A 15,400-nucleotide genomic window follows, 5' to 3' on the forward strand; every position below is an offset into this window, starting at 1 on the left:
ACATGTTGTAGTTATATTCAAAAATGAGATTTAAAACCAGAAACCAAACAAAGGTATCAGTGTCATTGTTGGTGGTAACTACCGCCAGCAACGTGAAAAACGAAGAGGACGTTCATTTAATATTATACATTTTTTATAATATTGAGCGCGGTGAGTTTAAAATTCGCTATATAAACATCGGATGTTTTGTAGTATACATTCTAAACTGGTAAGAGATGGCAAACCAAACAAAACCGATCTTACCTCTATTAGTCAATAAGAAACCACTTGAGCTTATTAAACCCTCAAAACACACCCCTTCTGAAACTCTCTCCCTTTCTACTTTGGATAACGATCTTTTCAATGAAGTTATGTATGCAACAATTTATGTTTTCAAAGCCAATGAAAAGAACCAAAATGATCCTGTCCCTTTGCTTAGGAAGGCTTTGTCCGAACTTCTTGTGTACTACTATCCCCTTTCAGGCAAGCTCATGAGACGAGAGAGTGATCGAAAACTTCAGCTAGTTTTTGGGGGTGAGGGAGTTCCATTTGAGGTCGCTACTGCAGCCCTCAACCTCTCCTCTCTAAACTATATAGAAAATCTTGATGACCAAGTTGCTTTGCGCCTTGTACCTGATATCGAAATAGACTACGATAGCAACATCTCTTATCATCCACTAGCTTTGCAGGTAGCTTTTCATTTTCTTGATTATATTAGAAGATTATATATATTATTATAAAAACTGAAATAGGTATATTATTTCTTGAAGATTATATAATCTCAATAAACTCTCAATAATTTTGTTTTCATCGTAGTGTACACATAATTAAGATAATTCATTGTTCCCTTTGATTTTACTTTTAAGGTGACCAAGTTCGCATGTGGAGGATTCACCATAGGCACAGCGTTGACGCACGCCGTATGTGACGGATTCGGTGTGGCTCAGATCATCCATGCTTTAACCGAGTTAGCTGCAGGAAAGAGTGAGCCAACGGTGAAGCCGGTGTGGCAGAGAGAACGGTTGGTCGGACAATTTGATGATGAAGCGGCTAAAATGCCTGGCGGGCACATTACTAGCCTTTTAGCCACCTCACCATATATTCCAGCCAGTGAAATGGTATGTTGTCCTCCCAGTAACTTCAACAAATTTGTGGGTTTTTAACTTTTTATTGGTAACTATGAATATCCTACTATATATTAATTGAGAAGTCATTTTATTGATTTCTGTTGATTGGTCAATAATTTTTTTGTTTTTATTTGTTTTAATTAGATCTAAAAAAAATGTAAGTATATAAACAATTAATATCATTTATCAAATAATCTGCATAATACTACCAATAATGATTTATGGTAACTATTTGTTGACATTATAGAACAAGTAATGATGTTGATAATTTTTTATTTGTATTTATAAAATACATAAAATAATAAACGAAAACAGTTTATATAAAACAATATAACATTTTTATATTCTTTTCTAAAGCATTATATTTTTATATAAATTATTGTAATAACTATTAACTTCTTATAAAGTTCATATACTTTATAATCATTTCTTAAACGATCAAAACAATTATAAAATTATTTATCTTGACTTAGTTATATATTTTGAATTATTATACAACTTTGCAAGTCATCTATAAAAGCTTATAAATTAATTTATAAAATCAATTTCAAAAATTCATCCTACTATCCTACTATATAATATATATTAATTGAAGTCACTTAAAATACTTTTGTTTATGTGTCGATTATTGATGAAGTATTAAAAATTGTTAAAAATTGATTTTTCAATAAGTTTTAATTTTTATTTATTTTTATTAGATTTAAAATAAAAAATAAGTCTACAAACAGTTAATATCACTTGCCAAATAATCTACATAATATTACAAATAATTATATATGGTAACTAATTTTGGAAACAGTATAAAAATTAATAATGGTTGATCAATCTCTTATATATTTGTAAACTACATAAAATAATAAACAAAAAGTTTATTAAAATCGAAATAATGATTTTTTTTCTTTTTTTGTCAAATTTTTTTGATACATGCTTTATAATCATCTATAAAAATTATAAATAAATTTATAAATTATTTACTTTGGCTTATCATATGTTTTAAATTATTATAAGATGTTGTAAGTCATTTCTAAGAGCTTATAAATTAATTTATAAAATATATTTGAAATTTCATTTTATACTAAATGATAGTCACTAAATTGATTGTTTCTTAGCTGTCAATCATATAGTTTGAGAAAAATTATTAAAATTTGATTTGTTAATGGATTTTCATTTTTTATTTATTTTATGAGTAAGAAAATCAGTTCTAGAGACAAATTTTATCAGTATTCAAACAACCTAAATATACTGCTTATAACTATTTATAGTAATTAAATATGTGATTTACATAAAATATTTATAATGCTTCATAAAATCATTTTTAACAATCAATTATTTCCAACTTATAAAATGTTTCAAAAACAATTTCTAGAATTGATATAGTAGTTTTATATTCATATGTAATTGGATATGAATATGTAGAGAATGTGTAACAATTATATTGTCTTAACTTTTTTAAAACTTATTAAATGTATAAAAATTTAGCCACAAATTATTTAAAAATCGAAAGTTTCAATATTATATACCTTCAAAATTTAATAATTTTATTAAAAACTGAATAATAAATGTTATATATAACTAATTTTAGTACAATTTTCAATACAAAATATCAAAAATATTTAAAATAGTCATATTTATCATTTTCAAAAACAATTATCCTTAGAAAAATATTTTATAAAAAAAACATATTCGATTTTTGATGATAAAAACATATTGTAATTTGACAAATTACAATAAATATATTGTTACAAAACATTCAAACCCGCGAATTCGCGGACATCCACCTAGTTTGTAATTGTACGTAGAGTAAAAAAGGAAAAAGTAAATAAATAAATAAATAAATATATATATATATATATATATAGTTGATGTTCTCAAGGTTTACACGTTCTTGCAAATAGATTTGGTCATGGACACAGCATTGAACTCCCAAAAAATTAGAATAATATATAGACAAACATAAATCCCTAAATTGATTAATTTTTTTAAATAAAATCCTTACTAAATCATTTAAGGTTTTCAAATTCTCAAAGCATGCTTGTAATAAGAATAATAAATTTCAAGAGATTGTTAGACCAAAAAAAAAAAATTTGCTGAGATTGGTAGTAAATCTATAATTATGTGGAAGAAATATATATTTTAGCTAAAGTGATCTCTTTTCATTCACTATCCAACAGGTAACGGAGACAATAAACATTCGAGCTGGTAATATAAAGAGGCTTAAAGACTCTTTGATGAGAGAGTGCGGGTACCCTAAAGAGGGTTTCACTACTTATGAAGTACTTAGCTCTTGCATATGGAAAGCAAGATCTCGAGCACTGAAGCTAAACCTTGACGGGATCACTGTCCTTGGCGTAGCTGTTGGAATCCGACACGTTTTAGATCCGCCACTTCCTCAAGGATTCTACGGTAACGCCTACGTAGATGTCTATATCGAGTTAACCGTGAGAGAACTCCAGGAAGCATCAATCTCTGAAATTGCTAAGCACGTGAAGAAAGCCAAGAAAACAGCTCATGACAAGGGCTATCTCGAGGAAGAGCTAAGGAACACGGAGAGATTGATGAGGGATGATGCGAAGTTCGAAGGGGTGAGCGATGGACTATTGTTTCTTACGGATTGGAGGAACATTGGTTGGTTCGGATCAATGGATTTTGGTTGGAGCGAGCCGGTGAATCTGCGGCCGTTGACCGAGCAGAAGAGTGCAGTGCATATAGGGATGATATTGAAACCTTCACAACTTGATCCATCAATGGAAGGTGGAGTTAAAGTGATCATGACGTTGCCAAGAGTTGCAATGGTTGACTTCAAGCGAGAGATGGATGCTATGAACAAACTTTACTCTTAATATTATTAGTACCTGGATTAGTTTTCTATGTGTGTGATTGAATGTTTCAAACATGAATAATGGGCGAATAAGATCAGTATGCTTATATGAATGATTGAATGCTTAAGTATATGATCATCTTGTGTGTAGAAACCAAGAGATCCATATTGACTACATTGTAATAATTATCATCATTACTTCACTTCTTTGAATAATTGGAGGAAGAGGAGGAAAGAGTGTGGAGATTTACTGGGAAGTGATGCAGCGCCATGGAGGATGATGGAGTTTTGGGTAAAGGAGAGAACTTTGTGCTACTATCCAGTTATCTCTCAAACGACATCGTTTTAGATAAGTACGGATGGTTTTAAAAAACACTCCGTTTTCTATGTGCGAACACAGCATGCATGTCATTCTCGTTCAATTATTATTTCTGGACAAAAAGAGAGTTATCAATTTCAGTGTTACAAAAAAAAGAGTTTTTTTTTTTGCATAGTGTTACAAAAAAAGTTGTCAATTTTTTCTTTTTTATTTTTTTAAAAGCTGATTTATTTGACATTACAATTACGAAAAATATTACTAGATAATTGTTAATTTTAGATAAATGTATTTGAGTTATTAAAATTCACATCTGATTATATCACTTTCAGTCTTTTTATGAAATCCACACGATTTTATTTGCATCATATTGAAAATTTTAGTTAAGCATTTTTTATTTAATATGTACATAATTTTTTTTTTTGGAATCCAATTTTCAATAGAGAAATATTAATGAACTATTAATAAAACTATATAACTAAAGTAGTTTCCACAATATGTTTCTATTTATTTCCAGAATTTCAAATATTTTCTACATTTTATGTACTTATGTTTACCCATATAATTTGTTACATTTTAAGAAAATGATTTATTGCACACAAAAGTGAGCTGCATGCGAAGGCTTAGGAATGTAGCTACAAATTACTAATCATGTACAAATTTCACTTCTTTCCTTGTGTGATGCATTCAGTGCCGGTCCGGAGGTCAGTTGGCGCCTAAAGCACACCCTATAAATGTTGTCCCTTAGTTATAATTTTTTTTACATTTTAACATTATTAAAATTTTAAATAAAGTATAAAAATATGAATAATTTTTAATGAATTTTTTTCAAAGTAATTCAAAAATTTTAAATAATCAAGTGTTTTGACTTGTTTATGTCCTATTAATATTATCGTCATTACGCTTAATAACTTATGAGAAATATTTTAACGTAAATAATTTATTTTGAATTTTAGTTTAGAGCAAAAGTTAAAATTAAAACAAAATTGTTTTACTGATGTATGATTATAACCATTCATTTTTTTTTCAATAAAAGAAAAAAACACCTCAACTTTTTTCACAGTTTTCTTTGCAACTTTTATCAAATAGTAAAGTTCTACTGTATACATATTTTGTCGATATTGAAGAATAAATATAATTTAATCAAATCATTTAAATTGAATCCAATTTATTAAATGTTACTGAGTATTTTTGTTGAGAATTTCAAAGAGAAAAAATAATTTATTCTAATTTTATGTTTGTTTATATTTAAATATTTTAACATATTATAAAATTTATGACAAATGATAAAGTAGATAAATTTACATAAAAACTTCTAGTTACATCAATTCCATACAATGGAGAACATAGATTATTTAAAAAATTGTCAATTTTGAATTAGTAGATAAATAAAGATTCAGGTTACGTTTGCAAAGGATTGTTCTCAATTGGTGAAGATGGTTTCAGAATCAGAAGAATGACCAGCATTTGAAAGTTATCTGAAAGATATTAAAGTCCTACAAAGGAGTTTCTACAACTCAGAGATCGTTCATGTACCTCGGACGGAGAATAAAAGGGCGGATAGCTTAGCACGTAGTGTTAGGAAACAACCGTCTTTCGTCGTTCACATGGATGCGGAGTTGCCGATTTGGTTTACAGAGTCAAGTTGAGTCTGTGAATGTATTGTTGTCAAAAAAAAAAAAAAGATAAATAAAGATTCTTTTAAAGTAGTCGTATCTATTACAGCTCATTTACTTGCCATCATTGTTAAAGGAAAATTGAATAATGGGATACAAAAGGAAGCTTGCTCGAACTTGGCACCCGGAGGGAAACAAGGCTTTTGAGAAACCACCATACCAAGAGATTTTCTTTGTAGATTGGCGCCCCAAATAAAATAATAATATTTGACGCTTAAGGCACGGGTCTTATAAGCTTTAGCTCAGGGCCGGACCTGGATGCATTACATATTATTTAACCTTTAAAATGTTTAATAATAAGTGAGTTTTTTCGATCTTTTAATAAATAATATTTTAGAGAAACACAAAAAATGAGCTGTGAAGACTTAGGAATGTAGCTACAAATTACTAATCATGTACAAATTTCACTTCTTTTCTTGTGTGGATGCATTAAGTATTATTTAACCTTAAAATATTTAATATTAAATGGCTTTTCCGATCTTTTAATAAAAACATTTTTGAGAAACTTGTTGGTTTCAAATTACATAGTTTTTCAATCTTTGATCTATATTTATTAACTTTTATACTATGTAAATTTTGATATTCTACATTTTGTTTTTTTTTTGGGTTGGATTATGGTTAAATAGATAATTAATGGTATTTCTTAAAAAAATGTACGCTATTTAATATTTTAAATTTGTATGTATAAACTTAAAACGTTAAATATTACAAAAACTGAATAAATATATTATACAAAATTCAGTCCAAGATTATTGGCCATTGATATCAAACGCTCTTGGTTGGTCACTTGTAAAAGCCGAGTAGTCACCGTAGAGTATAGAATATAAGAAGGGTATTTTCATTGAAAGTTTATGAACCAGAATTTACCAAAGGGAGTTTTTCAAAACCAACCCATATTTTCAAGTCAAACCTAAAACCAACCTCTTTTTTTTTGTTACAACTATTTATCAATGAATTTTTCATACTATCTCTCTATTTTTAAATTATTTACAAAATTGCCATTATTATTTAATTTTTTTTATTAATTTCGAAATTAACCAAAAACCAAATACACCCTAACCATTTCTTCTTATTTACAATAATGTCATTATCATGAATTTTTCCATTTACCATGAACCATCATTTTTGAAGCCTTACTCTAGAACTCAATTTTCAACCACTTTTTTTCTCATTTTAAACCAACAAATATTCATTTCCTCTACTTTTCCATCTAAAAAACTCTCGTAACTTTCACATTCATAAGCATAAATTTCATATTTTCGAGTTTCTTCATTAGTGAATCGTCAAAGGTGATTCTTTTTGCTCATATTTGGAGTTTCGACGGTTAAAAAGGTTGTAAACGAGCTTTACATCGTCAAATTTTCAGATTTGTGTCGCGATAGTAGACTATTTTCTATGTCTACACCTATATGCAGACTTACGATGCAGTCTACTTGTCAACCAACATGTTAGTTTTGCAATTGACCAAACGAATTTTTTTGTAAAGAAGACTTCCCTAGCAGTCTTCATCTTTACCTTTGACAACAAAAACAAAAATTCAGGTAGACTTACCAAGACGTCTACGTAAAAGAGGTTAGTTTTGCATTTGACTGAACTTTTGACTTTCCCTAGTAAACTTCAAAGGAAGTCTACACATTGTAGACTGCCAGAGACGTCAACAAAAGGTCAATTTTGCATTTGACCAAAACTTTAACTTTGTTGAATAAGTTAGTTTTGTGTTTAACTAAAAGGTTTAAAAATTTATTAAATTGTAAACTTCAAATATAGTCTTCTAATCTTAGAAAAAAAACGTAGATTGCGTGTGAAGTCAACTATTTTATTTTGGTCAAATGCAAAACTAACTCGTCGGATTTGAGAGTGGACTTCATGCGAAGTCTACACAAATGTAGACGTTCATTTCAGTTTACTCGTAGAAAGTCAAACTTGGTTAATTGCAAAACTAACCTATTTCAAAAAAAATTCAAACATGTAGACTACATATGAAGTCTACATCCGAAAATCAAATCCTGGGTGAATTATGGTCAATTGCAAAAACTAACTTTTTGAAGTATAGACTGAAATGGAAGTCTACTTGTATAAAATCAATTTTTTTTTTCAAATATAGAAAGTAACCCGTAAAATTTGAGTTATCTATGAGTTAACTCAAACTTAAAATCAAAAAACTAAATTTAATGCATGATTGGTGCCATTTTTGAGTTATCTATGAGTTAAACTAAACCTTTAACTCAAACTAAATCATTGTTACCACATGTTACCAATCATAGCAAATGTATTACAATTTAGATTTTAAATACAATTGTGTATCTTTCAAATTTAAAATCAAAATAGAGTATTTCTTAATTACTGTATTCCTTTAATTAAGCCTGAATAAAAATCTTAATTCAAAATCCTAAACTCTGACCCCCCCCCACCCAAATTATTTGTCTAGCCATAACACTGAATTACAAACATTAATATATTATTATTTTAGTTTTGAAAGAACTGGCTCTTCAAAGGAAAACAATGACTACAATTTTAGAGCATCAACATGTAGTAAGAGCAGGATTAACGGGGGATTAAAAGGGAGGTGCTTAAAAAAAATTAATATAATACTCGGTGGGTCCCGCAAAAAAACCAACAATGGTTGCTTCTGTCGCCTATTTTAGCGTCGTTGTTTGTATTGTTTGCGGGCCCCACTAACACGTGGCGGCCCGCAATTAGTTCTTTTATTAGTTTTTTTAAAAATAAAAAATGAGAAAAAAAAATTAAAAAAAATAAAAATTTGAGCACCCCATAAGGGGGTGTAGGGATAATCCTGCTCTAAGTTTCTTTCATAAATACCTTTACTAGATAATAATAGTATCAAACAAATAATAACACTAGTTCACTATATTATCCTGTTAGGTGTACATTATCGTGCTTCCACATCGGAGTTGTTAAAAGAATCTGTCCGTAAAGTAGTCACGGATACCTGAACCTGATACCTGTTACCTAGTAGTACTATGTATAATATATATGTACTTACGACACAAGACCAAACCATAAGAAAATCTCTCACCATCTAGATTACTTTTTGCTAAACTAATAATCAAATATATCACGTGTGCTAAATTATTTAACTCAACCAATACATAATTTCATGTTTGGTTAGGTGCATAATTCCAATTCTACAAACCACTCCATCATGTGATTCGCACTACATGATGCAAAATACTATATATCAGGTTAGGTGATCATTATCTTGCGTTTTTTTTACAGTAGAGTTGTTATGATTTTTCTTAAAAGTAGGATCAAACAGATCGTGTTGTCACGATCATCCAGTATGGATCCAATGGTAATATTAGTTAAAGGGAATGAGCTCAACTGAATTGGCCGTGGTTCACATTGAGAATGTCATTTTCTGCATACACATACATATAACAATAGCAAAATGTGTAGCTACAATATTTTAGTGGTTATTTGAAATATTGGTCATGAAAAGTCACAAAATCGTATTTATATGATTGTGGCTAAAAACATTTATGGGTTTCCATGAGTGTATAACTACCATTTAGTCATATATATTTAGTTAATTTAGTTATGAAATCGTCATTTAATAGTTCATCATAATTATTAAATAACCACCAAATATTTTACAACTAACTTGTGATTTGTGTATAATTTTCTTAAAAATAATTTCTATTTGTTTAAAATAATTCCCTGGATTAACCTATGAAAAATAACCAAATATTCAATTCAAAATTAATATATGCATCGACCAAAAGACTTCCCAGAAATCTTTTTCGGTGGAGAATATTTCTTCAGAAGTCTTCTACACTAAACACATCTGAAAAATTGAAATATCATACCTAGATTCAGTGAAAGTTTGTTCTTACCTTCGAAGTACTCATAACTTCTTAATGAAAAGTATTCACTCATTATTAAACAAAGCCATCAAAATTGAGTAAATTTAATGAAAACATAAACATAAAACCTAAAATGTTTAGTTTTAAGGATGAATTACGAGAGGATATAAAAGATAAATGATTTATATATGTAAGAAATGAGATAAAAAGATGTATAAATTGATTTATATACATTTAGAGCTTTTTGTTATTAATGGTGGATGGTGATATTAAAGACAATGGTAATTTTGTAATAAGTGAGGAAGATGAGAGTGTTTGAGTATTTTTTTTTTTTTGATAAAAGTTAAATATATTACCAAAGTAAAGAATGGTTACATAGTTAGATAAGCCAACTTTGAACTTATAATAGACATGAGAAGGGATGCAACTTTGAACTTCTAATGGCCAAAGTAAAGAATGGTTACATAACTGAATAAATAAATAATTTAAATTTTGATCAATTTTGTCTCTCATCAAAATTGGTGACAAATTATTTCTTCATAAACTTTTTAAGACATGAGAAAAATAAAATAGACTAAGATCCATTTATCAATAAATTGAGAAAAAAAAATCATATTAATTGATATCAATTTGAGAATCCATGAATTCATCATATTATTCCAATACTTAAGTAGAAATAACATTTTGGATTATCAGTGACGCGGTACCCTGGTTCAAACCCACATACATCATTTTATTATAAAACACGCTAAATCAATGTCGGGATAGTAATCAAGCAGTGCGATCCGCAGTGTAGAGAGTTTCATGAAGCCTAGGTGTTACGATGACTTCGAGTGGAGTGGTTTTGAGATTGACCATCCCATTGGTCTGCGTCATGTCCACTTCTTGACTCGATGGTCTTGCCACGTCGAAGCTGTGCAAGAACCTTGCCAGGATATAATGAACCACCCGGAGACCTAAATGGATTGCAGGACACGTCCGTCGTCCTAACCCGAATGCAATCAACTTGTAATTCTGTCCACCAAAATCTACGTCTTTGTTAGATGTCAAAAACCGTTCTGGCTCAAACTTTTCAGGGTCAGACCACAAATTTGGATCCCTCCCAATCTTCCACGCATTTACGAGCAATTGTGTCCCTGATTAATCGACATGAAACATGATTACAAATTTTACACGTCACTGGATATAGTTCAATGTAAAATTAATTTGCAAAACCATAAGTAATTATAATTTATTCAATATATATATGTGTGTGTATATATATATATATATATTAGGTGATTTTCTCGTACTCATGCATCAATACAAATATTTACAAAATAATTAAATTACAATAATAGTTTAATAGTTTACATTCATTTGTTTATAAGTTCTAAAAAATTATATTTGTGTTTGAAAGTAAATGAAAAGGATTATGTTAAAATTTGTTATTTTAATTAGATTTGTGATTCAAGATATGTAATTTTAGTTGAATTTAATAATAAATTAAAAACAATAATAATTGATCAGAATAAATTTAATTCATTAAAGATACATATGTAATCGTTATAAATGCGACATGTAGGAATTTAAATTTAAATAGTATTAATTATAAATATGATATTCTATCTAGTTGGTATGAAAGATTATGTATTTGCGCGCAACTGAAGATGTTTATATCTTTTTTATACTAGTTTTGAAGTAACATGCAATATGAAATATAACAAGATGATGACTTTTTGCATAATTATCATCTCCTAACAAATGCGGCTTTCTTTTGTATCGGTTATATTGTTTGGGAAAACTGTACGCTGATACTAAACAAACTAAAAACAATTAACAATGACTGGAAAGACCATTCTATTATATACTAGTTTAAATACTATCTCTATCTCTAACATGAGATATTAAAAAGAAAAGTTCAAATTTCAACGCGTAATTAAATGGGTTACCTGCAGGAATATGATAGTTTCCATTGACGATGTCGAAGTCCTCCATCACAGTTCTATAGGCGACGAGAGGCACTGATGGGTACAAACGGAATGTTTCCTTGATAATGGCTTGGATGTAAACTAAATCTTTGATGTCAGACTCTTCTACAACTCTTTCCTTGCCAATAGTACGGTCAAGCTCCTCTTGAGCTTTCCTCAACACGTTTGGGTTGTTCACGAGCAGCGAGACAGCCCAAACCAAAACTACAATTGATGTCTCGCTCCCTGACAATACCAAGTTCTAGTTTGCATCCAAAAAAAGAGAGAGAGTGAGTTGACACACGCATATATATATGTATATATATATATTTCGATTTACTTATAATATCTTGAAGGCTTCTATATATAAGCTGGCCTTACGAGTGAGAGGGCCTTGATGGTTGCATGAGCATCATCAAGACTAAGAACCTTGTCTGTTTTGAAAATCTCCATGATCAGAATCATGAAGTCCTTTTCACTCCCACCACCAAAATCCTTATTCTTGTGTTCTTCAACCCAACTTTCAACAACCTTATCTAACCCTTTAGCCGTTCTCTTCATGCCTCTCTTGATAACCCAATCCATAAAACCTAGAGCTGGTATGGCATCGGAGAACAAGAGTAACCCGAAGTAATCAATAAACTCTCGTATCAGCTTTCCACATCTCGTCGCTTCTCCGGTGTCACAGTTAGGGCTTTCCCCAAAGTATCTCTTCCCTGCGACCATCATCAGCGAGATGTTCGCGGTTAGATACTGAAACTCTCGCTTCATGTCCACCAAGACTCCGTTCTTAGGTCTACCCTTTTGGTCCCACCTCTTGTATAAGTCTCTGAACGCCACATCGGCTTCTCTAGCCCTACGAAACTTGAAGGTTTCCATGACCGAGGCTGATAAGACCTCAGAGGTAGTTATCTTCCTCATATCTCTCCAGTAAGCACCATAAGGGATAAACGTCATGAACGTGTCGTTGTAGCCTAGGAGCGTCGAAGCGGTGAGGCCAGGCCGGTCCAAGAATTTGTCGTGGACGGTGTAGCATTCTTTGGCCACCTCTTGGCTGCTTATGATCAGGACGTTGTGAGAACCAAGCTTTGCCATGAACACGGGTCCGTACTTGTCGGCCATTTCCCCAAAAGCAACGTGGGTCGTCTTGACATCGTCATAGAACGCTAAATGGCCGATTAAGGGCCACGCTCCAGGGGCTGTATACACAGTATGCTTCTTTTTGCTCCTGGGACGTAGCAGTGAGTTTATGAGGAGGAAGGGGATTGAGAGAATAGAGAGAGCAGTGAGAAAAAGAAGCTGAATCAAATCCATTGCCTTGAGCTACTACTGCTTGTTGATCTGAGTCTGTTATATAAGCTGTTCATCGAGATTTTTTACTTGGGTATGGTTGACACCTGGAAATTCATTTTCGAACCTACTACACGCTGATTATAGGTATTTAATTTTCTTACTTTCTTTGTCTTATTCCAATAATGCAAATTAGTTAAGGATTTTTTTAATCTTGTGTTCTAAGGAACTATATAGACAGCGCCGTTTAGGTCTTCTAAAACAGTAACGACTACTGCTAAAGTCTAAACTACGCAAAAATATATTATACAAATAGATAATATATAATTATTATTTTAAATTATAGTAATAATGTATTATATTTTAGAAAATTAAAATAACATGAATTTATTAGTTTATAATATCGACATAATTTTAAGACGTTAAGAACATATGTAGTGGGAGAATATTTTGAAAGATATTTCACCAGAAAATAATAAAAATTAAAAAATAGACAAAAATGAGAGCCAAGGTAAAGAAGAAGAGGTTAAGAGCATGATTAAAGGTCAGAATCTGTAACAGTTTCTAAGAAAATAAAAATATTAATATTACAATTATTTTAGCTTGTTAAAACAGTTAAAACATTGTTTAATTGATAGATAATTGACAGCTGTCTTATAAACTTAATAACCGGTTCTAAAATTTCATATATTAGAACTTTTGTACGTTTTCTTTTTTAATTTTGATATTTTTTAAATATTAAGAATTTTTGTTAAACTTGCACGTTAAAGCTGTTCTAAGGCTGTAACTGGATCAACAAAATTTGGAATTGGAATACGGGTCATTCCGTTTGATTCCAAAATAAAAGGACAAAACTTAGGTTCATCTCTTATGGTGAACCTTTAAATTCAATTCCTCTCTTCCGACCAATCAAAGTGTCACCTAGATAATTAATAAAAAAAATTAAATTTTATTTAAAAAAATTTAAAATAGTTGAAAAAAAATGATGCCTAACTAAATCTTACCCTAAATCTAAATCTAACCCTTAAATACTAAACTCAAACCCTATACCCTAAATCCAAATAGTAAACTCTAAACTCAAACCATATACTATAAACTTAAACCCTAAACCCTAAACTCAACCTGTAAACCCAAATCCTAGATCCTAAACTCAAACCGTAAATTCTAAACCCAAACTCAAATCCTAGACCCTAAACCAAACCGTAAACCTAAAACCCAAATTCAAACTTTTTGGGTTTAGGGTCTAGGTTTCAGGTTTAGGATCTAGGGTTTCGGTTTAGGATCTAGGATTCAGGTTTAGGATTTGGCAGGGCATAGGGTTTGGGTTTATGATGTAGAGTTTGAGTTTAAGATTTGGGTTTAGAGTTTGGGTTTAGGATTTAGGGTTTAGAGTTTGGGTTTAGGATTTAGGGTTTAGAGTTTGGGTTTAGAATTTAAGATTTAGGGTTTTATTAGTGGCATCATTTTTTTCAATTATTTTAGATTTTTTTTTTAATATATTTTTATTAATAATCTAGCCGCCACTTTGATTGATGATAAGAGGAGTGATGAATTTAAAGGGAGTGAACCTTAGTTTTGTCCAAAATAAAAATACCAGTTACATGGAATTAAAAAGTGATCACATTCCAATAATTCATGTGGGATAGGAAACAAAAAGAATGTAGTAATAAATCAACTCATAAATCATCTTGAAGAAAAAAGTTACGTGAATGTAATGGAATGGAAAAAAAAAAGATATTTTTAACTATCTTTAGATAATAATTATTTATTTGTAGTCATATGGCAGACTTGTTAAGATTTTAAATTTGAAAATTCTTATAAAGTCTATGATTTGTTACAACCTTAAACTAAAATATAGCAACATATTTTCTTATGTAAACACTCCGTAGTGATATCAAACTTACAAATCATTTCGAAGAATGTTTAGTATTAAACTAAAGTTTAAATAAATATTTTTGCTTCTTTTTATCATTGTTTATTAAATTTAATGAAATTATTTTACTGTCGGATACAGTTAAGTAATATAATGAAAATAGTCTTAATAATTTAATTAAAACTATAGTTGAAGCCATTCCATTCAATTCCTTTAAAATGTTACCATTTATGTTACAAAAATGTTTTCCTGCGATTACTCATTCCATTTTATGTTATTCCATAACTGCTACCATTCCAACTTTGACATTCCATTTTTTTCTAATTCCTTTCATTCATAGCATTCATAAAATCTATTTTCAGTTACAGCCTAAGAGACGTTTCTCATTCTCTACTTAAGAGACGTTTCTCATTCTCTAACTTTTTATTAGTTAACAATTTTTTAATGTTAAGATAATTTTTGAGAGATTCCATTACTTTTGTATTTATGTAATAGCATTTATGTAATACAAAATAACATAATTACTTTATTTTATATTATTTAATGTG

General features: G+C 30.0%; 2 protein-coding genes across 2 annotated transcripts; one reads left to right on the forward strand and one right to left on the reverse strand.

Moving 5' to 3' along the window:
- The first annotated feature begins 215 nt into the window (after positions 1-215).
- Positions 216-4,022, forward strand: LOC106304917 (spermidine coumaroyl CoA acyltransferase-like). Its single transcript, XM_013741305.1, has 3 exons — positions 216-668; positions 846-1,097; positions 3,278-4,022. The coding sequence occupies exons 1-3, from the start codon at positions 216-218 to the stop codon at positions 3,944-3,946; spliced, it is 1,374 nt and encodes a 457-aa protein (XP_013596759.1). The 3' UTR covers positions 3,947-4,022.
- Positions 4,023-10,359: 6,337 nt separating this feature from the next.
- Positions 10,360-13,108, reverse strand: LOC106304037 (cytochrome P450 CYP82D47-like). Its single transcript, XM_013740416.1, has 3 exons — positions 12,071-13,108; positions 11,672-11,951; positions 10,360-10,876 (listed from the first exon to the last, which is right to left on the reverse strand). The coding sequence occupies exons 1-3, from the start codon at positions 13,001-13,003 to the stop codon at positions 10,512-10,514; spliced, it is 1,578 nt and encodes a 525-aa protein (XP_013595870.1). The 5' UTR covers positions 13,004-13,108; the 3' UTR covers positions 10,360-10,511.
- Positions 13,109-15,400: the final 2,292 nt, after the last annotated feature.

The sequence above is a fragment of the Brassica oleracea genome, chromosome C7, assembly GCF_000695525.1.
Source record: "Brassica oleracea var. oleracea cultivar TO1000 chromosome C7, BOL, whole genome shotgun sequence".
Lineage (NCBI taxonomy): Eukaryota > Viridiplantae > Streptophyta > Magnoliopsida > Brassicales > Brassicaceae > Brassica > Brassica oleracea.